Source organism: Chionomys nivalis, chromosome 2, assembly GCF_950005125.1.
Source record: "Chionomys nivalis chromosome 2, mChiNiv1.1, whole genome shotgun sequence".
In the NCBI taxonomy this organism is placed as follows: domain Eukaryota; kingdom Metazoa; phylum Chordata; class Mammalia; order Rodentia; family Cricetidae; genus Chionomys; species Chionomys nivalis.
The window spans coordinates 118,296,679-118,320,495 of record NC_080087.1 but is presented as its reverse complement, the minus strand read 5'-3'; the positions used below and the strand labels follow the sequence as shown (position 1 = coordinate 118,320,495).

At 42.4% G+C, this 23,817-nt stretch overlaps 1 protein-coding gene across 2 annotated transcripts in view; it reads right to left on the bottom strand.

Annotated features, from left to right (window-relative positions):
* Pax3 (paired box 3) overlaps positions 1 to 23,817 on the bottom strand; it is a 93,384-nt gene that overhangs the window by 8,328 nt on the left and 61,239 nt on the right. For both annotated transcript variants that reach the window (XM_057762401.1, XM_057762402.1), the window contains exons 5-7: positions 20,344 to 20,549; positions 9,488 to 9,653; positions 8,457 to 8,671 (exon numbers count right to left, since the gene is read on the bottom strand). In XM_057762401.1, coding sequence (XP_057618384.1) covers positions 8,457 to 8,671; positions 9,488 to 9,653; positions 20,344 to 20,549 — 587 coding nt within the window. The remainder of the gene's footprint in view (positions 1 to 8,456; positions 8,672 to 9,487; positions 9,654 to 20,343; positions 20,550 to 23,817) is intronic.

The following is a 23,817-nucleotide window of genomic DNA, read 5'->3' as shown; positions in this document are numbered from 1 at the left end:
GAGGTTGAGAGAGGTTGAGGTTGATGTCTTCCTCCATCACTCTTCACCTTATTTTTGAGACATGGTCACTCCTGGAAGCTGAAGCTCACAGATTCAACTAGGTAGTCTGTATGGCCTGCAAGCCCCAAGACTACAGGCGTATGTTATAGGGCCTAACTCTTGACTCAGATCCACAGGCTTGAACAGCAAGACCACTGAGCCGTCTGCCCATCTCCAAAATATGCACAGTCTCCTATGTTAAGTGAAAGAAGCCCAGCTTCCCACATTCTCAATTATATGTGTAAGCTCAAAATTCCATCTGAAAAGTAAAGAAACAAAACAAACAAACAAACAAAAAAACAGAATAGCATTTCCAGAAAGGTATGGGAGAAAGGCCAGGAGGACAGAAGGGTACAGAGAGGATGGATCATGGGTTCACAGGTCCAATTGGATATAAAAAGTAACAGAATATTCTAGGGCATGGTAGATAATTACAGTTGTCAATAAATAACTGAATATTTCAAAGCTGGGTGTTGCCAATTCAAAGGAAAAGGGGGTATCAGAAAACCAATTACCCTGATCTATCACTACACATTTTCTACATGTACTGAAGGACCAGAGAGAGAGAGAGATGTTTTTCCAAATAGTGATCTTAAAAAGTTTCCTAGCTTGATACCTCTTCCATTGGTCACTGGGACATTGCAATCACTAGTCTCAGAAAAACCGGTTTACTAACCTCAAGCTGAATGCCTGGAGCAATTTGTAAATATTGTACTATACACTGAAAAATATACACCTCTGATGGAACCCAGACAGATTCTTTAGGGGAAGGGGGAAAAAAAAACAAAAACAAAAAAACAGTACACAACTAATGACTGAATCAAGTCTTCTGTGCTCGCAACACAGAGCATACATTCAGCCCGTAATTGAATAAATATGCAAGTATTCAGATTTCTCTAGATATTGCCATTTCGCAAATGCAGTAATAAATTAAAAGCTTTACATCGCATTCCAACCGCATATAAAGGATTGATTCAGACCATAGGCCTCGTGCGAGGACCTAGCACGGCTCTTCTGTATACTGCTCACTACAAAGACAAACTTTTCATCCTAGTAACTTAGTCATAAGCTAAGCAATCACCCTCAATTTTTCTTCTGCTCTTCAGCGGCTAGAGGAATTCAAACGAGTCTAAAAGACCACAGGCCATTGTCTAATTTGTCTAATGTACAGAAGGACAGAACCGACAGAATTGCTATTGAAATCAACTCAGCAGATACACAAAAATGAACTCAGGAGAAAAGGTTTGCCTGTGGCTCCCTGGGATCGTTGATTTCTGAAGCTGTCATTGGCTGCCATTTCCTCTCTGTCTATGAAAAGGAGATTTGGATCAACTCACTGCTGTTCTCACAACTATCCAAATCTACGTAAGTCTAGAGGCTACAAGGAAAGTCAGCAGAAGCCAGGGTCTCCTCTTCCTGTTTTTAAGGGTAGGGACCTTAGCCTGTAGAGCAAAATTCAAGGTACCAGGTCAGTGGCGGCCTTTATGTATTCAGCAAAACATTTAACGGCAGCGTATTTACTGTGGAGCTGATGCCCCTCACCCCCCAGCAGAATATGGCCTGCTGGGAATACACAAATGACCTGGAGCTCTTCTGATGTAGCTGAAGCAGGCTCATTTATGATCGTAAACAGCCTTGAGTCTTCGTAAACACGCAGGGCTTCTCAGGCCCTGGGAATGAGCTCTTGGGCCAGTTTAGAAAAGAACCAGAAAGATGTGAGGGCTTTGGAGAGCCAGCCACTTTCATACGGAATGTGTCTCCATCCCAGCTTTGTTTGACACCCAACAAATCTCTTTAATCAAAATCACCCCTCTTTCCTCCACGGATGAGTTTCTGGAAAGTGTGAAGGAAGGAAGTGGCTCCTTTGGGAACTGAGTTAGTGTGGCCGACCACCTGCTTGTCTGGTTCTTCTAAGCAATAAAAGGTAAGCCGAGGGTACAGAATCGGATCAGCAATCTGTGTGTCCAATGTGCCAAACAAAGGGCTTCTCAATAATAGTAGCCTCAAATAGTTTTTGAATGTATCCCCAAAAATGTCTAGAAAAAAAAAAAAAACAGCTCTCTTGAAATGAGAGCTAGCTGTCCCAGCAAATCCTACCTTACTGTGTTTACCTGAAACAGTGCAAAGGCGAAGTGGGGGTGGGGGGCACAAAGAAATTCCCATACATGATTGTAAGATTTTCATTAAAACTTATGAAACAGAAAAGCAGCCACTGTAACTATCTTTAATGACCATAGTCCATCCATATAATAAGCTGGGCTGGGGCGAGTTCTTCTTTAGATCTTGAGAACAAGCCACCACCATCCTGCCTTGCTGCTAAGGAATGTGGGATCATGATTAACTCTGTGTCCAAAGAAAAATAGAAGCAAAATCCAAAGCAGTCTTGACTTTCAGTCTTGACTTTAATGTATACATATTAACACTTGGCTGCTTTACCTTAATACGTTTCAGTGCTAACAAATGTTTGTCAAAAGCAACTGCAGTAGGCGATTGGAATCTAATCTGAAATGGAACCACGCACGATAGTCTAATACATATATGCATGAAACAGAGAAATTGCCTAATAAGCATAACTGACACCAAATATGCAATTTACATACATTACACACTAATAATCTCAATTTTTACATTCTTATTTAAAAGCAACTGGATGGGTGTTTGAGGTAAAGGCTTTCTTTTGTGAAGTGTGAATAAGGACGGAAGTCAATCCTAGCATCTTACACCATCAATCGTCATCTCGTTAGTGCAAAAATCCTTCCATTTTTTTTCTGGTTAGGCTCCAGGCCTGGGATCTCAACACTACAAGTGTGTGACAACTCAACCGGACTTAGATGGATGATCAACAAATCTGATGAGATTCACAGACCGACCTCTTCTTCCGGATGTGCTGAGTGCCAAGGGGACAGTCAAGCATTTTCAAGCTGTTATTCAATTCTTCATGAGAAATGTTCCCCCTTGGTAGATTAGCCATAAAACAGGACAGGTGTACGGGTTATTCTATTTCATCTTACCCAAGACTTGGACAAAATTTGAAAGGCGGCCTCTGGGTGTAGCTTTGACCTCAGGATTGGTTAGTAACAGTTAAATGCTCTCTAAAACAATTTTTTTTTTGTAATTTAAGCCTATTTTCTTATTTTGTCATTGGTTTCACTCATAAGTGAGAATGAAACCCTGTCTGTTCTAAACATAAAATGTGCTTATAATGACCCAGATTTATACCAAATGTAGCCTTAAGTGTTGCTGGATTGATTGGGTCTCAGAATTTATGGCCTCTGAAGCTGCAAACAGGACTTCCTCCCTTTAAGAAGGAGGGGGCTTTAAACTGAGTGAAGAAAAGCCTCTTGCATATCAAATGGCTCCATAGGAAAAAAAAACCTTCAGTGATATAAGAGTAAATGAATCAAAACCATATGGAGCAAATGTTCCCTAAAATACACAGTTCGAAAAATTAAGGAGAAAAAGTGCTTGACCGAAAAAAAAATGTGTTTTAGGTTTGACCAAACCCAGAACATTTGAAGAATCATTTACAACTGTTGATGAACCCTAAATCCTGCCAAACTGACCCATTTTCATAGATAATAGAGCAATAGAGAATTTCCCCAGACCCCCTGTAACCCAGTGACAGTGCATTTTACTCAAGAGCTTGTTGGAAGCTGTCGACAAATACTGCAAAGTTTATAGAAATAGGTAGAGGTGGGGCATGAAATTATGAAAGCTTGTTAATCTAATTGCCCATGTTGGGGGTGTTGGCTATGTGTGTTTCGGGGGTGGGGAAGCACCCAGGGCAGTATTTCATGCAAAGGAAAGTTAATTAAAAGAACATGGCCCACATGGTAATGAGCCTCATGTCTTGAGCGTGTGGCAATATTTCTTTGTAATCCTACTTCCAAGTCAGTGTCCCCTGTCTTGACCACACGTGTACCAGGTACTGAAATCAGTTTCTGGGAGCAGAAAGGGATATCAATGATCAGTGTGCGTATGGGTTCTGTATGGTCCTTGCAGCAAGAGAATATAACCTTTCAAAAGAAGGTTGCTGCTACCAGGGGAAATTCTCACAAGGGTGAGCTGGGTGGTCTTCTCAGGGTTTACTGGATCCTCGTTCTGAGCCCCATCTCATGGAAAGATTAAATATGTCAGACAACCATTCAGAAGGTAGGAAATATTGAAATTTTAACCTGCCCTGCCCCTGTCCATCTCTGAGAATCTGGCCTCAAGTGTCCTGACAGATCCAGCCTTTACTAGCAAATGGGAGGCCCAGCCCCTCCATTTGTGAAAACATTTGTGCGGGCTCACAGGACAAGCAGGCAGTGGCAGAGAAACAGAACCGTATGACTCATGTTCCAAGAAGAATAACAAGAGGAGGGCAGACAGAGAGAGGGGAGGCATCATTTGGAAAATGATGTGTCCACCAACTCCTTATCAAAAAACTAGAACTCGATCAACCAGAGTGGCTCACACCTGTATTTCCAGCAATGGAAGACTGAGGCAGAGAGTACACCACAAGTCCTAGGCTCACCTGCTATGGAGCTAGACCTTATGTCAAGAGGGGGGAAAAAGCAACGAAATGAAAAATAAACAAAATACTAAAAAAATCCATTACACATTGATTCTCACACATTCTATTTCCTGCCAGTTTTAGTAGGCAACCAGATGCCAACACTGGTGATACTGGGGAAAATGTCAAATAAAATACACAAATAGTTTAGATATGCTGAATAGATTCCACCCACAAGAGCTACAATGAACTGGCCACAATAATTCAAAAGAACATTCCAACAGATGGAAAATCTATACACTACCATCTATCCCAGTTTTTAGAAAGGCCTAAGATATAAAAAGAACCCAGATTCAAGGTACAAAAATATCACAAATGGTTTTCCTGAAAGAACTTCTATACAGTCAGCATGGGATATTTTTATTACTGGTAGGAATTAAAAGATGAATGAAAATCAATCAGACTTAACAAAAAAAATTCTAAATTAACCTAAACTAAAAACATAAATTCAGGGGCTGGAGAAAAGGCTCAGCAATTGTAAGCACTAGCTGCTCTTGCAGAGAACCTGGGTTCGGTTTCCAGCATCCACATGGTGACTCACAAATGTCTGTTACTCCAGTTCCAAGGGATTCAACACCCTCTTCTGGCCTCTGCACACACCAGGAATGCATGCGATGCACAAACATCCATGCAGACCAAACACACAGACATGTAAAATAAAATGAATAAATCTAAAATTAAAAAACTAAATTCAATCTCCAGCACTGAAAAAAAAAAAAAAAAACTTAGGAAACCAGTCTTTGTTAATGTTTTCAAAGGTAACTAAAATCCTGTCTCTGCTTTGTTTTGAAGAGTCCTTCTTTTATATTCACTATAAACTAGATCCTAAACCAGCAGTCAGGAATCCCAGAATCTAGTTCCAACCCCCTTACACTAACAGTGGATTACAACCTTTGGTTCTGCCATTGAATTACCTGCTAAGAAGGTGACAAGAGAGAGGTGGGGGAGGTAGGAAGAATGGTGAATAAGAGGAGTGACAGTCACACCAGTTCTGTTCTTAGGATCACATGATCCAACCAATGTGTCAGTAATGGGGTCTCTGTAACGCAGAAACCACAGGACCATCGGTCACTATCTTCTTATTTTCATCGCAGGTGCAACTAAACAAGTTGTTAGACTTGGGTTTGTCCTAACTTTCTTTAGACTAATGTCTAATAAAGCCAGACAACCAACACCACCGTACGCATCTTTTACCTCAACAGAAGCATTGTTAAGAATCAATGAGTCCAAAGGGCTGTCGAAATCTGAGTTCTAGTCTTTTTCTCCGTTATTTTATAAATATGTCTGGATGGTGCAGATCCACTCACTCCCTGTCTCGTCCTCAACTTGAACTGAGGGACATTGGTCTTTCTTTCTCTTTGGGAATGTTGTAAGAACTAAGTCAGCATGGAACCCTACTGGTGGTCTACGGCAGAAACATAAAGCACACTAGCTAATCATAAATGTGAGTATGGAGCTGATGTAGTATAGAAGATGAAATAAAGAAATACAGGAGTGGAGTTGCCTTTGAGATTTTTCCACTGCTCGATATGAAGTGACCCTACCCTGGCAGCAGCTCTGGAGTCACTGACAGCTGAAAATCGGCAATATTCTTAAAGGTGAGCTTTAATGGCCAGAGACCAATTGCTAACACATCCACTTAAGTAATAGTGCTATCACATTATTCCCAGACCACTGCGCGCAAGAGACTAACCAGTTTGCATACAGAGTTCAAGTTCGTGTTATTTTCATTATGACTGAAGTTTACAAGAGCCCCTGATGGAATCCTGCCTCTCACAGAAGCAGCTCCGGTCACACATTACTCTCGTGGAAACTTTCAACCACATCCAACCATAAAAAAAGGGCAGGAAAGATGGCTCAGCAGTTAAGAGTGGGCTGCTCTTCCACAGGACCCAGGTTCAATTCCCAGCACCCACATGGCAGCTCACACCTGCCTGGAACTCCAGTTCCAGGGGATCTGACACCCTTGCATAGGCAGACCTGCAGACAAAACACCAGGACACATGAAAATAAATAAAATGAGCAAAAACTAGCTTGCTGTTTTCTGGCCTCCGAGTGGTGATGCTAAAACTTACAGACCCTTTCAATGCTACTTTTAATCTCTGGAAGAAGTTTCTGCACCAGAAATCTGAGTGTTGCAAAGCTGCCTGTTTTGGCAGAAGCCTGTCATTGTCCTGTGAAGTGGCAACCCCAAATGCCAGTACTTAGAAATCAAAGGAGCTGAAAGTCCTGTAGGAGGCTTCCATTGTTTTCATGTTGTTATTTTCCTGCTGAGGTTGAAAAAGCAGCCTCTTACTTTTATTTTCTTTCTTTCTTTCTTTCTTTCTTTTTTTTTTTTAAGCCCAGGATGTGCTATAGGAATCTATAAAACTTAATTACATTTTACTCTTACAAAAAAGGATTTATGAACTTTTGCCTTGAGGCAGAAATGTTTATTTCATTGCCTTTGCCATCCAGTCTTTTCAACTCCCGTGGCTTTGAACTTCTCAGCTGCTCGGAGTTATCACCGTTACACAGAGCGCGAGAGCTCCACTCCGAAGACGCACACCACAAGTTGAAGAAGCCGGGGAAGGCGAAGATATATGAGTCGTTATTTTGGCCACCCTTTGTGCCATTAAAATCTCATTTTCTGCCTATTAGAATACCCTCTCGGTGCTTAGGCAGCGGTGATAGCCCGTGATTAGTGTGTAATTGAGTATAATTGTCTTTTCACTTTTCATTTGTGTCATTCTGAGCTTCTCTCTGTTTTTCTAACCACCAAGAGGAAAAGGGAGGAAGAGAAAAGATAAAGCTGTTAAAAACCCTCCTCTCGCTCTCAGCCCCAAAGAGATCCTCGATTGCAATTATAGATTGCAATCCTTTTGTGACATTTCTCCAAATTTAGTGGGTGGCTCTCCTCGCCACCTGGGCCAACTGCTCTCTCTCTCTCTCTCTCTCTCTCTCTCTCTAATAAAATCAAGCTATCTGTATTTAAACAACTGCTAATAATGTCAAGTCCAGACAGATGCCACGTGTAGAAAATTTAACCATCCTTCTGACATGCAATTATCAGGGCAATTTATTAATACAATCCTTCAAGAAAAACTCATAGTCCAATGCAAATTACAAAAACAATTACAACGTCCAAATATTTATACAGACCCAAAGACTAGCAATTTCCCTAATTTGTGTTCTTATAACTCATTCATTCCAGGTTCTGCAGTCCTCAGCTGGGTCTCTCTCTCTCTCTCTCTCTCTCTCTCTCTCTCTCTCTCTCTCTCTCTCTCCCTCTCCCTCCCTCCCTTACTTCCTCCTTCCTTCTCCCTTTCTCGCTTCCTTTCCTCCTCCCTCTTCTACTTTCCCACCCCCCTCTATCCCTTTTTCCCCTCCCCCTCCTCCTCTTTACTTCCCCTTCCCTCTACTTACAACTTTTCTGCTTCCCCTCCAATCATCATGTCAGAGCTTTGGTGTTTTCTGATGAGGGTTTTTCCTCAAAATTCTGTCAGCTGACCAAATATCATTTGAAACAGACAAACAAACAAAAACCAAAAGAAAAGAACCCCTGGCAAGTCTGTAAGGCTTTCAACCAAAGCTCAGAGCTAAGGACAGGGAAGACATATGACAAACGCCTTGACAACTAAGTATAAACACGGCGTCCCCATGATTGCATTAGAAGTCACTTGAATTTTAAGTCTAAGCTACAACTTTTGAAGCCTCCAGTAGAAAGGAAAGAAAGAAAGGAAACTCGAAAACTGAAATCATGTGGCTTGTATAAAGAATACATTATGGTTTACATTTGGCAATTCATTATAGTCCTGCCTAGGGGAATTGACTATTTGGTTCTGGTAACGGCAAATCATCTGTCTAGAAACACAGGACTGACCTGAGGTGAAAGGCCATTGCCAATGGCGGGGTTCATGGGGTTGGAGGGCCCCGACGGAGGCACAAAGCTGTCTGTATAGCTTGAAAATCCGTGCCTGGTGCTGGGGAGGCAGTAGGCGGAGCTGCTGTCTGGGTTCGACGGAATTGTGCTTTGGTGGACGGTGCTCGGAGGAAGCGGCTGAGGTCTATGAACGGTGCTGCTGGGATCTGACACGGCTAAAACGAAGAAGAGGATCAACCATGATGCTCTCTGGTAGACAAGCGGAGCAAGTTCAACGCAGAAGTTCCCAGTGGGAGTTACCCATTTGATCAGATGCTGTGAGAACTCCAAGTGCATTTCTTACAGCTCAGTTGTGAAATCACACAACAAATACAGTTAATGTCTATCATGGCATGTCTCCAAGCTCATGACTGTGTAGAAACTCCCAGGTCACATTCATCTAGATAGCCAGATACTCACAGATACCACACTGGCAACAATAACAAGCCAATTTGGGTAGTGAACACAGTGTAATCACTACAGGTACCAAAGGTCTCATCAAACGTAATGCATGAATAGACCATCAGAGTTCCAAGTGTTGGGAACACACCTTACCAACCCCGAAACAATAGTCTTAACAATTTAACATGATCCCATATCCCTAACAAATTATAATTTTACCAACATTCACATTCTCTGAATTATTATTGCAACTAGTTATAATCCTAGATCCTCAGTTGATTGCAATTAGCAATATAAATACAGTGCTATTTATAAAAGGGGGGTGGAGAATCCCATGTATGTTTGGGAAAGGTGCGTTGTTTTTAAACATTGAAATGGTGTTACAGCATAGCACGTTTTATCTGAAGAGCATCAAATATAGCTCAAACTACTTCTGAGACAAGGCAGGTATGTATAGGGACAGCTGATGTCAGATGATAGGCACACTAACAGCGTCAATGTCAGAATCACAGGCAGGAATCACTGTGGGAAACAGCCACCGGGAAGCTATTGGGAGTTCCATCCTTATCACCCTGTTTTTCTTCTGATACCTTGTGGAATAGACGTGGGCTGGTAAGAGGTCTCCGACAGCTGGTATGTTGGCAGGGTCGGCATGGCGGTGGGAGGGAATCCCCCCGGAATGAGATGGTTGAAAGCCATCAGTTGATTGGCCCCAGCTTGCTTCCTCCATCTTGCACGGCGGTTGCTAAACCAGACCTATGGATTTAATTTAAAATTTGAGGATTTCACTGATGAAATAATAGTACATTCTTAATGAATTTTTCGTGCTAAAACAGATTAAAGGCCCCTACTGACAGGGCAAATAGAAGCAAGCGTCCTCTGTCTTCTCTAGTATGTTGGGGTGAAAGGAAAGTTAAATATCAGGGGTCAGGAAGAGGGCTTCAGGGACCCTGTGTGGACTTGCATCAGTAAAGCTGATAAGGACCCTGGGCAAGTCCTGATAGGTAGGGTCACAACAGTAAGCATTTTTTACTGCTGCCATCAATGTCATTTACCCTCATCTCACAGCCTTCCAGGAAATCTTGAGTCCCCTGGACACTCCCACACACCAACAGTCACACATATGGCACGTGTCCTAAGTTTGACCTTGCCAATTACAGACCCCACGCCTTAGGCTTTGTGTTCATATCAGTCTATTTCTGTATGTCTATAATCAGTGAAAGTATAGGTCCTAGTTATTGGTTCTCAACCTTCCTAATGCTGCAATCCTTTAATACAGTTCCTTACAGTGTGGGACACCCCCACACATAAAATTACTTTCATTGCTACTTCATAACTGTAATTTTTCTACTGTTATGAATCTTAATGTAAATATCTGTGCTATCCAATGGTCTTAGGCAAACCCTAGGAAAGGGTCGTTTGACCCCCATAGCAGTCGCGACCCACATGCTGAGAACCGCTGTTCTAGATTGTCACATGAATTAAACAGAACTTCGTGCAAGTAGAGCCATTTTACCACCTTTCTTCAAAGTCTGAACCATCACTCTGATCTCAAGTAAAATGGATGCTGATGAAGAGCTTCAAAGAAAAAAGGCAGCATTTGCAATGGAATTAGTTTCTTTTGGTGCCGGTGTTATGCAATGTAATAAATAATCTGTGTTGAACGCTGTACTAATCACCTATGTTCAGAAAAAAATCTGTTGGAAAATAATTTGTCTTCCAGTAATTCAAAGCTTCAGTCTTCTTGTGTGTCAATGGAGAAAAGGGAAAGATGCCAACCAGAAATATAATTGAATGTCTAACATGTTGGATGGTGTTATACAGGGTTGTACTATACTTCAAGATGGCGACCAACTATGATTTAAATCTAAGTAAGTAAGATGTAAAACAACCAGGCAGTGGTGGCGCACACCTTTAATCCCAGCACTTGGGAGGTAAAGGCAGGCGGATCTCAGTGAGTTCGAGGCCAGCCTGGTCTACAAAGCCAGTTCCAGGACAGCCAGGACTGTTACACAAAGAAACCCTGCCTCAAAAACAAAAACAAAAAAAAAAAAAAAAGTAAAACTTGGAGTAGATTTTCCAGGGTGTACACATAGTATTTACCATACCACAAAAAAAGAGACTCCAATCAACCAAAAGTATTAGCATTTGTATAGGAAGTTCTCCAAAATTTAACATGAAGAAGCACATCGCAGTTGAGGCTGAAGGGATAAGAAGGGATGCGATGGGTAAGTCACTTTCAGGAGGCCTCCTTCAACGGAACCCAGAAGAATTGCTCACAGAACACAGAAGCCTTGTGTTAGGAAGTCAAGGAATCAGGAAGACTTCAGAGTGGGGACAAAATTTCTGCTCATTTTAAATGTTGGATTTAATTATCACAAGGATTATCTTTCTAGATAGAGGTCACAGTAGAGAGTAGAAAGATGTGATCAGCCTGGCTAAGAAAAGAGAATTCAGCAGGGAATGCCCTGGCCTAGAATGTAATTGGGACACGGCTTGCAAGAGTCAATTCCTCCACTGTATGCACTCCAGGGCTTGAGCACAGGTCATCATGCTTGGTGGCAAGCACCTTTGCCCACTGAGCCTTCTCACCAGCCCCAAATATTACCTTTTCATACCCCTTGGGTAAATACCCAAGGGGAAAATAATGCAATCTAGTATTTTCCCATGTGGATAAATAATTGAATCGGAGCTTCACTTGGCTTGATAAATTGCCACCTGGTATGACAGTACCATGAATGCTCTATTTCTAGTTGGCATTTGGTTGTGTTTTTTCCCTCCAAGTCGAAGCTATTAATGACTCCCAGAGGCATCATGGCACGAAAACCAAGGAAGAGCTTGGCATCATCCATGTTAGTGGAAGAGTCTAGAAGTGAGAATTCATGCCTGGAGGTACTTACCCTACCATATACTGTAGCCAAACATGATAAAGCGACAAGTTCAAAAGACCCTTCTGGAATTTAAAATCAACTACATGCCACAGAGTTCCAAATTTCCATGCTATCCTGGGAGAAGTGAAACTCCTAGAGATGCCCTGAGGTGACTTCATTCACGTGGTCACCATCCTGAATTCCAGAGCACCCCTCCATGAAGCACTCAGAACCCTGTGCTTGGCTATTGCTGAAGCAGGGTGTTCAATTCTCTACCCTTTGCCTTCTAGAACCTTTAGATTAATAAACCAGCTTAGATTGACCAGGGCTGGCTATGCCTGAGCTCCCCATGAAGCTCAGCATTCCACTGCATCAAAGAGTGGTCTACCAATGTCAAAAAGTAGAGGTCTAAAGTCAGGCATGGTGGCACATGTCTTTAATCCCAGCTCTCAGGAGGCAGAGTTCAAAGCCAGCTTGGTCTACAAGGTGAGTTCCGGGACAGTCAAAACTGTTACACAGAGAAACCCTGTATTGAAAAAAACCAAAAAATCAACAAAAAAAGAGAGAGAGAAAGGAAGGAAGGAAGGAAGGAAGGGAGGAAGGGAGGAAGGGAGGAAGGGAGGAAGGGAGGAAGGGAGGAAGGGAGGAAGGAGGGAAGGGAGGAAGGGAGGAAGGGAGGAAGAGAGAACGAAAAAAACAAAGAAGAGGTCATCTTTGCCCAAGTAATGATGAACAATTATCATCACTTTCCATGATTACCTTCAAAAAACAGAATCTAAACAAACTAAGTGGCTACGGATTTGAAGTTTGCGCTCATTTTATGTTTCCAAACTGACACTAGTAATTACTGGAGATATAGAACAAGCCCTCAAGGGGTTTATTTTTAAATGTTTATTGCATAGTACCTGTTATAGCTACAATTCAAAAGAATGACAGGAAGGAGGTAGATGTATACCTCAATGATAAAGAATTTTCCTAGCGCAAAAAGGTCTCAGGTTCAAACTCAAGCATTATTTAAAAAAAAAAAAAAAAAAAAAAAAAAAAAAGTCAAGAAAAATAGTTGAGAAGCAACGCTTTACTGAAAAACAAACTTTCAACCGGAAGTTCAGGATTCCCAAAGGAAATAATCCTAACATTTAAACTGAGGCTTCCTATATATGGAGAGAAAAACCGAGCCAGTGAGGACCAGCCTGCCTGTCTCCTCTTATACACCCAGAGGATTTTAATCGGAGGTTTTTAATGATCCAGCCAATGATAACTTCTGTGTTTCTCAACCCACCCATGCCTGCCAGACACACGACTTAAAGGGAAAACAGACTAATGCTGAAAACAGAACTCAACCTTTGCCTCGTGGTTTAAAACTCAAGCAGCATCTTTAATTTCCAGCAGGAAAAAGAAGTTGCCCTTGAAATGACCTTTGTTTTCAATACCTTTGCCGACCGAGCAGGGGATACTGGAATGTTGTCATCACCCTATACATAACTGAAGGAGAAAAGTAATTCTGCTACTCGGGCGGGCGCCTTCCATAACTCAGCAGTGAATTATCAATTCTTAACAGGCAATCAACACATAATCTACTGCGAAGCATGATCCAGGATGGTTCCATCCCCAACAGGTCGAGAGAATTATGACTTGGTTACAGTGGTTAGAAATGTCTCCGTCTTAGAGGCTGAAGGGGTGGCTAAGCAGTTAAGAGCACCAGAAGACCTGGGTTTAATTCCCCAGTACCCATGTGATGACTCACAACCATCTCCAGCTCCAGTTGTAGGGAATAAGAATCCCTTTTCTGGGCTCCTCACGCACTAGATACTCGTGGTACACAGACATTCATGCAGTCAAAACATTCACACACATTTAAAAACTATATGTTTTTGAAGAAATTTCTCCATATTTTGAAGAGAGTAACTATACCAACAGAAACAAACTGGCTCTTGCTGTTCTAAGAATGTCTTTGCCAATAAGGTAGAAAGAACAAGGTTTTCAAAGTCAGCTATCTGTTAAGTGTAATTCTGTGATCTAGGAGTCCATGTAATTCTACTCTCTCCACGTCACCTCTTCTGGCTTTCCCATAACTGCTAACAAACTAAGCAAGTGAAGGAAAGAGACGTCCATGACTTGATAGTCTACTACCATATATAGCGAATTGCCCGTAATTGTCTGTGTGATATCAAATACATTCAGTATACCCCCCTAGCTCATTTTTACCTGTCCCAAGTCTTATTATCTTGCCATGGAGTCTGTCAATAAAATGATAGCTACACTTCCTTAAAAATAATCTTCACGTGGATTTCTACAATATAATAATATCCAGCAGTTATGTGGGGTAAAATTCAAACCATTCAAAGTTCTCTATAATATCATGATAACCATGATGGGGAAAGGATAGTGGGTTTCAAAATAAGAATAAAATTTTCATAAAATTTCCCTCTGTGAAGAACCTTGGTCCTTGCTCAAAACAACGTGCTAGACTTTTGTTGACTGCCCATGGGAAGCTTTTCCCTCTCTGAGGAGGAGATGGGCGGGGAGCGGGGCAGAAGGAGGGAAGGGAGTGGGACCTGGGATTCCTATGTAAAATGAGAAAAGATTGTTTTGTTTTGTTTTGTTTTTTAAACTCCCTGAGGAAAGTGACCAACTTGTTCAAACTCAACCCTGAATAACTTGGGGTGGGGGATTAGCACTTCCACGGGGAAAATGAAGGAAAGCTTTTTACACCACTAGGCCAGTCAAAAGGCAAGCCCTAGCTCCCCACTTGACACCACTTTGACCTTGACCACTTTGCTCAGTGTTTGGGGAGTTCTGACCTCTCCTTTGCTAAATGAGAAATGCATAGAACTTCTGCAAGACACTGTTGAGATAATTTAAGAGGACAATAAGGCAAAGCACTTACAAAGATGCTTAGGAGATATTAAATGCTCAATAAATACTAACTGCTAAATTAAAAGCTCACATGGGTGCTTCTGAGAAAACCTAATTAAAGCCTGGCTTGCTGTCCTTTCCTCTGTCAGCAGCCAAAGCCTTTTGTGCCAATGAGTAAACAGAGAAGTGCCCACAGAACACCTCAAATAATGGAGAGCCAGTTTGACTTGAATGGTGGCTTAGGTCAAATTTGCTTCCAAGTTTCATGGATTAGTGCTAATTGTACCATGGTGTGAGCCTAATTTTACCCATCAATAAATTACTTGTTCACATTTTTGGATTGTCCTCAAAGGCAGTGTAACCTACATTGTTCCAGATGGGTTATTTCAAATGCAATTTGACAAATGGGAAGGAAGGCATAATACTCCATCCTTTAAAAGGCAATGCCACAGGGTTGTAGAAGGCTGAACGCTAGCTTCTGTGACTTGTACTGCTACCACGTCAAGGAGAGTTGCTGCAAGCCAAGTAGGTAACTTCAGCACTTATTGCTGGTTCCTCCAGACCCTCTCATTCATTCCCATCTCCTTCCTCTTCCACTGCCCTGCTCTCCCCAGCCTCCCTCCCATCATTGCTGCTCCCCAGCTTTAGGCTATGGGTGGAGGGAGAACAGGCAGAGGGGGAGGATAGCCATGTCCTCACGTGTGTCACAGGTCCATGGACACGCGCAAGCCCAGTCATCTGCATCCTGACACAACAAGAGCAAGCTGGGGTGGAGAGTGGCAGGTGACCATCATTTCGTTCCATTCTGGAGTCAGGGTTTTCTATACCTATCCTATCTTCTAAACGGTAGAGGTATGTCAAGTAACTTTAAGACTCCTTTGGGCTTTCCTGAGAACCCCAAATTTCTAATACAGAACATCTTGAGAGAGAGTGCCACTTAATAGACTTTTTTTCCTTTTTCTTATTTTTTTATTTATGTGTATGGTGTTTTGCCTGCCGGTGTATGCCTGGTGCTTTCAAAGGAAGCCAAAAGAGAGCACTAAATCACCTGGGACTGGTGTTATAGATGGTTGTAAGTTGCCATGTAGATGCTGAGAATTGCACCAGGGTCCTCTGAATGGGTACCAAGTGTTCATAACCACTGAGCCATCTCTCCAAGTCCCCCTAGTAGCTTTCAGTTTGGCGTTAAAGGAGAGCTAATGTTTGAAAATATGGAAACCAGAGACACTGTCTCTAGTTAAAACTTGTACAGATAGACACATGTGCATGCACACAGAGACAGATAGACACACACACACATACACGCATACACGCATACACAAATGTTCACGTGCACACACATCGTATGTTGCCCAGATCTCCTGAAATCTACCCATGAGTACCCTGGTGGTCCTTGAAACCAGGCCAAGATCACTTGATATAATCACCCCATACCTAAACAGATAAAACTAACCCAAGCTCAACAAAACATCTTAGCAAACTGGAACCAAAAGCTGCACTTCCTATGTTGTGACCAAATGCTGTTTCCACAGGTAGCTGTTCTTTGTGTCTTCTTTCCTCTTGACAGTAAGAAACTCACCTACTTCATTCTGAGATGAAATACTAAAACGTTTGCATGCCACAAATATCTGCAAGTAATTCTGTCTCAATAAAACCTTCATGCTCCCATTGTTTGCTTTTGAGCAGCTACCCAAAGAATTCAGCAACTAGTCTGTCTCTGTCTCTTTTCTTTTTCCGATTTCTCTTTCCTTCTTCCTCTTCTGACATTATTTCTAGATGGAGCCTTTGCTGCACAACAGAGAACCTTAGCTTGCTGCATGCTCAGATTTGGCATCGAGAAACACAAGTGTCCAAACAAATTTCTACGCAACACTGACAAAGGCCCAAGTTATTATAGCTTTAGCTTCATCTCCATCCAGAAGAGACTGGAAATATTTTTCCTCCAAGGGGGAAAACGTGGAATGTAGACATGGTTTGGGCTTTGAGGATTTGAGGTTTGGTTTTTCCCAGGTGCCCCCAAATTAAAGTAACTCACACTCTCTGGCTATCATTCAAAGTGAGTTGATTTAGCTACTGCTTTCCCAGCTCTTCCCAAGGACTCCAGCATTTTCGGCTGGCATTTTAATCAGTGATTAACTGCCCTCTTCTTTTTTCCTGCTGGGTTAAGTAAAAGATCCATGTGCTGGCTGTTCTAGGGAATTTGTTAGGCTGTAGATCATAGCCCGGTGCAAGACATGATGTGTCTCAAGGGAGCTAAAGAAGCCATACGGAATGTAAAGAGTCACCGGGTTAAAGCCACATTAAGACAGCTGTTACATTAATGAGGGCCCTGCTTTTGCGGGGAGGTAACCATATAGAAAAATATAAACCGCTCTTTATTGGTTTGATCCCATGTCCTCTGAAAGTTAATAGGCTGTTATTATTGTGCTCTGGCCTCCACTGAGCCAGACGAGAATGTTGGGGACTGTGCAAGCCATGTGGGCTTGAAACGCATTCTGTCCCTCCTTCGCTTTTGATGAAGGCAAGAATAAGAGAGTGAGGACTTTCAGATTCTCACTCTTTCTTTGTCTCGTCGTTCTGAAGTTTAGTTTTTATTCACACTGCATTCAGAACTGATTGTGGACCAGCCTTTCAGTACACCGGCTGGGCCAGCCATGAAATACAAGAGCTAAGAGTGGGAATAGAGTGGGCATTCAATGGGAAATCATTGGACCTCACCTTGCGTTTAAACTGGGCACTCACTGGACTCTAACAGAAGCAAGACAGATGCTATACCTGTGGTTTTAGTATTACAGCATATGAGAACTATTGATGCCCTCAGCCCAGCCCACTGGGATACAGAGGAAAAGCATCCTGGTCCATGGCTAAAGAAGATGGTTTCTGTCCTGTGAGAAGCGGAGCACTCTGTCCCAGTGAAATGGGTAGATAAATTCAACTGTCCCATTTTTGTTCAATGTGTGTGTGTGTGTGTGTTCACATAGATAAGAATCCATGCATCTGTGTTGGTGTACATGTGAAAGTTCAAGACTGATGTTGGGAATCAGCTTCAATCTCTTCCACCTTATCTCTTGGAGCAGAGTCTTGCAGTTGAACCCAAAGCTGGCCAACAGGGCTAGTCTGAGGCTAGCCAGCTTTTTCTGGTGATGCCCTGTCTCTTCCCTCTGAGGCTGGAATTACAGACATGGCGCCATGCCTAACAATATCTACTTGAGTTCTGGGGATCCTGGCTGTGGGCCTCGTGCTTGCTCAGCAAGTGCCTTAACCACTGAGCAATCTCCCCACCTCAATACTTCCAATGTTAAATATTCAGTCTTGAGAAGCCTGGCGTGTCTGTGGCCCTTCTCCTCATCCTTCCATCCTACCTCCAGCTTACACAACAGCTGCCTACCTCAGAACCCTTTCGCCATCATCCCATCTTTCCCAACGCCATGATCTATTTCTTGCCACAGTTCCCAGTGCTCTTTACAAATGTGAGCCAGGTAGCATCATAGCTAAGCCTTCACGGGATGTCCTGTGCCTCGCTCTGCACCCATCCTTCTCCCACCTTTCCATACTCCAACCGGAAAGGACTAGTTCCTGATCTCTCCAGAATGCCTGGGTGGAAAACTGAGTGGTCATCTCAGAGAGCCCAGGCACTTCCAGCTTGTCCCTTTGTTCTGCCCGTGGATTAGTGTGCTCCCCTCCCCATCTCTGACCAATAAATATTTGGCCAACATTTTGCTCCAAAATCTCAACTTTTCTTTTTATCCACCCACATGATGCAATTCTATCGACACTTGACACATCTGCTCTGTTCATTTGTTTGTGGTTATTCATATGGTGATCATTATTCTCTCCTGGAGGGAACTGCTAGTCCATCTCTTCACCTCCTGACTGTTCTGGTATGACAGATCACACAGAAGGCTGAATAAAGCCATTTTCCTCCCTAGACTCTGCAGCTGGAAGAAGCTGTTTCAATAGACAAGACAAGGTCATGTGATGGACAGGTTAAAGTGTTGATAAGGGACCACATCAACAACTGAGTAGCTCCCTGCCAAAGTACCAGCCTGACTTCAATTATGAAATGCTGGGTATGTCACGTGGCATTTCCAGATAGAGAAAATCAACTTCTGGGATGGTAAAGGGTGCTGGGAATCCCTTAGTCTTGTGCAATGTGCTCAAAACTTGAAGTGAAAGTGCACCACTGGTTAAGAGAACATTATTGGACACTCGAGAGGGACATGTTAACTTAAATAGTCTTTTCTAGAGTCCTCCTAAGAGTTCAGAAGATAACTCAGGGCTGTATAAATGACTCGGCTGGTTAAAGATGCGTGAAACCAAGTTTGATCGGAGTTCAATCCCTAGAACCCATGTGGAGGAAGGACAGACTCCCACAGGTTGTTCTCTGACCTCCACATATAACACACACACCACACACACACACTACACACATATACCACACATACACCCCATACATATACCACATACACACACACCACATACACACGTCACACGCCACATACACACACAGTCTACACACAAACACACGCCACATATACACTATATACATACACACACACACCACATACAGAGTCATGTAAAAAGGTAAAAGAGAATCAAACCTGATTGACCTAGTTTTTTTTTTTTTTTCTGTTGCCGTGATAAACACGATCAAAAGCAACTTGGGGAGGAAAGGATTTATTTCATTGTATGCTTTACAATTCATCATCTGCCCAAGGAAGCCAAGACATGAATGTGGAGGCAGGAGTCGCAGCAGAGACTATGGAGGAATCTTGCTTACTGGCTTGATTCCTCTGGCTCATGCTCAACCTGTTTTCTTGAACAATCTTAGACCACCTAAGGATGGTACCTAGAGGTGGTACCACCCACAGTGGCTAGACTCTCCTACAGCAATCAGCAATCCAAAAAAAAATGCCCCACAGACATACCCATAGGCTAATCTGATGGAGGCAATTCCTCAACTGGACACGTTCCTCTGCCTAGGTGTGTCAAATTGACAACCAAAATCAGATATCATAATTATATTGTTAAAATAATATAATTGCTTCCAGAGTCTACAATCTGTAAATGAAAGGACTACTGTATGCACTTTCCACATTTTCCTAGTGGAAAGGCCACAGACAAAGCACGTGGAATCCAGAGGTTTCTATACTATCAAGCAGCAGTGTTAGCTTAGATAATTTTTTAACAAGCTGAAGTTTCTATTTCCTTATCCATCGATTGGGGATAGTAACTATGTCAACCAAGGGTTTTAGTAATCATTCATGAGTTAACCCATGTGAAATACAAGACTTAAAATAGTGCCTGGTGCAAAATGACCACTCAAAATATGTTTGCTATTAATCTGGGAACCACCCTCAGCAGCCATATAGTTTCTGGTACACCATCGGGATGCATAAAAATGAAATTAATTTGTGTGTGTCATAAACGTAACATTCATAGCAATAACCAAAGCCTACAGATATGCATTCACTAAGCACTATTGCTAATGTGGTTTTCTTGGTTTCCAACACTTTTCAGCTGGGTGTTGTGTTGTATATCTATCTAGAAGCACAGAACTCAGGAGGCTGAGGCAGGAGGCTTATGAGCGCACAGCAGCCTGGTACTTAGTGAAACTTCACCACCAAACAAATAACAAAAATATTTCCCAAGAGGAGATCCCCCTCCCCACGGTGGTGGGGGTGTCTTCCTAGATGTCTCCAGTGTCTGGGCATCGGTACCTGTACTCTGGCTTCTGTAAGCTTCGCCCGCTGGGCCAGCTCCTCCCTGGTGTAGATGTCTGGGTAGTGGGTTCTCTCGAAAGCGCGTTCCAGTTCCTCCAGCTGCTCGGCGGTAAAGGTGGTCCGACTTCTGCGCTGCTTTCTCTTCAGCGGTAGGTCAGGTTCAGAATCGATGTCAGAGCCTTCGTCTGACTGAGGCGCTGAGGCTAAAAACACAGGACAGGGGAAGAAAACCGTAGTAAAATTAAATCAAAAAGAAAGTCTCCCCAGCCACCGTGACTGGAAGCTTAAAGTACTTTCTCAATGTCTTCTCAAGACACCAAGCCCCTCCATATACCTCTATAGGGCTATTTAATATTTATGATCCCCCTGCACTCTGTCTTCCTGCAGCAATCCCCCTCCGGCCCCCTGAAAATTTTGCCCTGGATATTTGCTATTTTGAGCTTTTAGAAAACAAGGATTAGTCATATCCCATTTCCAAAGCCTTGTGCTTAGCATTTGTCTATGTAATAAATGAAACATGGTCTCCCTACATAGCCCAGGCTGGCCTGAAACTCAAAAATCTTGCCTCATTCTCCCAAGTGCTGGGATTTCAGATGTGTGCCACTATACCCAGCTTTTAATTTGTTTACTAATGATGGGAGAGGACAAATGAGAGTTAACAACATACATGTATGAAAATGCCAAAATGAAACCATTATTTTGTATGCTCACTTTAAATTTTAATTATAAAATAATATACTATTAACCTTTATGCTAGAAAAGATGTTACTACAAAATATTTTAAACTTGACTGGGTATCTAAAAAGAATGGGCAGTAGTAAGTTATTGCAGGATTCCCATATGCTCTAGGCTTTGCCGGTCCTATAAAAATATCATTATCTCTCATCTCCAGAGACTGGGACGTACTTTAAGGAAAACTCCTGTTTTATTAATGGCAATCTCAAGAACTAATCCAGAAGGGAGACACTGTTCGGTGAACCATCCCTAAAGTGAAGTTCAAAGACTGCATCTCTGCTGAGGCAGGGTACCAGTCTGGATTAGCTGCCTGACTGCAGGAGCCCAGGGCAAAAAGGGAAGGGCAGGCCCCTTGTTCAAAAGTTATTACAGATTTCAAGACAGCATTAACCAGTGCTTAGACCCTTCTCAGGACACTGCATGACTGCACAGGACCAAAGACCCTGAAGCTGACCCTACGATGACTCCTCCCCAAGCAGCCTGCATCTTTTTTATATTAATAGGGAGGGGGTGAGCTTTATCACTTAATATGCAGATGACTAGAAAGAGAAGTGGGAACCAGAGAATGAGAGAAATGGAATAAATAATCCACTTCACCCATAAAAGCAAGATCTGGATTCTTAAAGAAAGAAGCTGTAAGAAGGGCTTGAAAAGCTTGGGACACCAGTGATGCCATTTCTAGGCCATCATTTCATAAGGAAAGAGTTGGTACATGATTTGCCTTGTTTCTGTCAAAAGTATTAGTGCCTTCACAGAAAGTCTTTCCCATAAGAGAGCATCTGATAATCTATATAATCTATAACGAGTGTTGTCTGTGAATCGAAGACACACAAGACCTGGGCACTGGGCAGGAGAGCTGCCCTTACCAAAATCTGGGGCAAGGGACAGCGTGTGGCCATGGCTATTGGGGCAGAGTCCAAGACAGGAGGAGAACCCACAGTGTCTTTGCTCCTGAGCACATTCAAATGTACCCTAAAACCACTGCCCAAAGAACTAGGGAACCTTCAGAGAAGGGATTGAGATGTGCTATAGCAAATAGGCACACCAGCCAGAAAACTGAGGTTCTTCAAGTCACCATCAAGGTAGCGGTGTCGAGATGGCTCAGTGGCTAAATTTACTTGCCACATAAACCTGACAACCAAAGATTAATCCCCCAGGACCCACATAAACTTGAAAGGAGAGGACTGACTTCTACACAGTTGTTTTCCACATATGCACCTGGCATGTAAGTGTGCCAACACACACACACACACCATTTATACAAACAACAAAAATAAATAACTTCTGTAAACATCAAAATAATTGTTTTCTAACTCAAGCTGGTAGGAGCAGACAAGTAGTAAAAAGACACAATGTGTTCTATAATTCTAATTTGCTGTGGAGATTGTTTTGGCACAAGGGTCAACTACTTAGCCAAGGCTAGCTTCAAACTCAATGTGGAGTCCAAGCTCCAATCAAATTCATCATCTTCCTGCCTCAGCCTCCAGACAGTTGGAATCATAAGTGTATGCTATCCTTCCAAGCTATTGATCTAAGCTTTTTTTTAAAAAAAAATATTTACATATTTGGGGGTACGTATAAAGGCGCTGGAGTAACAACAGACATAAGGAAGTTAGAGGATTACTTCCTAAAGTTGGTTTTCCCCTTCCACCACGTGGGTCCTGGAGACCAAACTCAGGTTGTCAGGCCTGGGAGCCTTCTCCCTGTCCCCATAACTTCTCAAGATCAAGCCTAATTCTGTCCCATAGAAATGAAAATGTCACTGTATTTTAGTACAAATTATAAACTTCCCAAAAGGTAAAGTGAGTTCCTAGGTGCGGCTGTAAGTGTTCTATCATTTCAATATTTCTATATTTGATGCACACCCACAGATTGAAATGAGGAAACAGTAAGTTAGCCACCTCATCTGGAAAATTAAGGAAAACACACCTGGAAACATAAGCACTTCACATAAAAGCAAAAATTGCAAACAGTACATTTAGTGTGTATTATGTCGTGCACATTTTTTTTCAACTTACCCTCACCTAATTTAATATAACATTATCTCATTGAGATAGATCTTATTTTAGGTATTAACTTTAAAACCTGGCTTCCTTTAGCTGCCAGGATATTTTAAAGGGAGATTCAAAATGAAATATGGCACGTGTTACATCATAAAGTTCAGCAGCTCCCAGTACATCCTATAAGGACATCTACTTGATAAAAGCGAGCCAAATAACCAGGCACTGATTTGCACAGTTTTAGAACAGTAGTTCTCAGGAGTCTAGGCCAGCAGAATCACTCAGAGGCCTCAGCGAAACACAGGCTGCCATTTTGGGATTCGGTAGCTGGGTCTGAGCCCTTCAAATGTGCATCGCTGACACAGTCTCAGGGGATAGCGTGGCAGATCTTGGATGACAACCGAAGAACAACTTCTAGAAACTGGTCCATTTTATCTCTTTTCCCGCCCATAATTCCCAAGCATATACAACACTTCCTGCCACACTTTGTCCACAGCTGTTACTTTTTATAAGTATGTTTAAATTGTAAATACTACACTCCTAGAGGAACAAATCACCCATTCCCCCAAAGAAACCATTCATTTCCACAGATCCCTTTCCGTCCCCACTCCAGATTTCTGTTGCTCTGATTTCTCTTTCCACGGTGAATGTAGGTGAAAGTTTCAACAGAGATAAAGGCCTTTCCAGAATCTCTGCCTGTGAGAACCCTAAACCCTCACGGCCACCTTCTGTTACT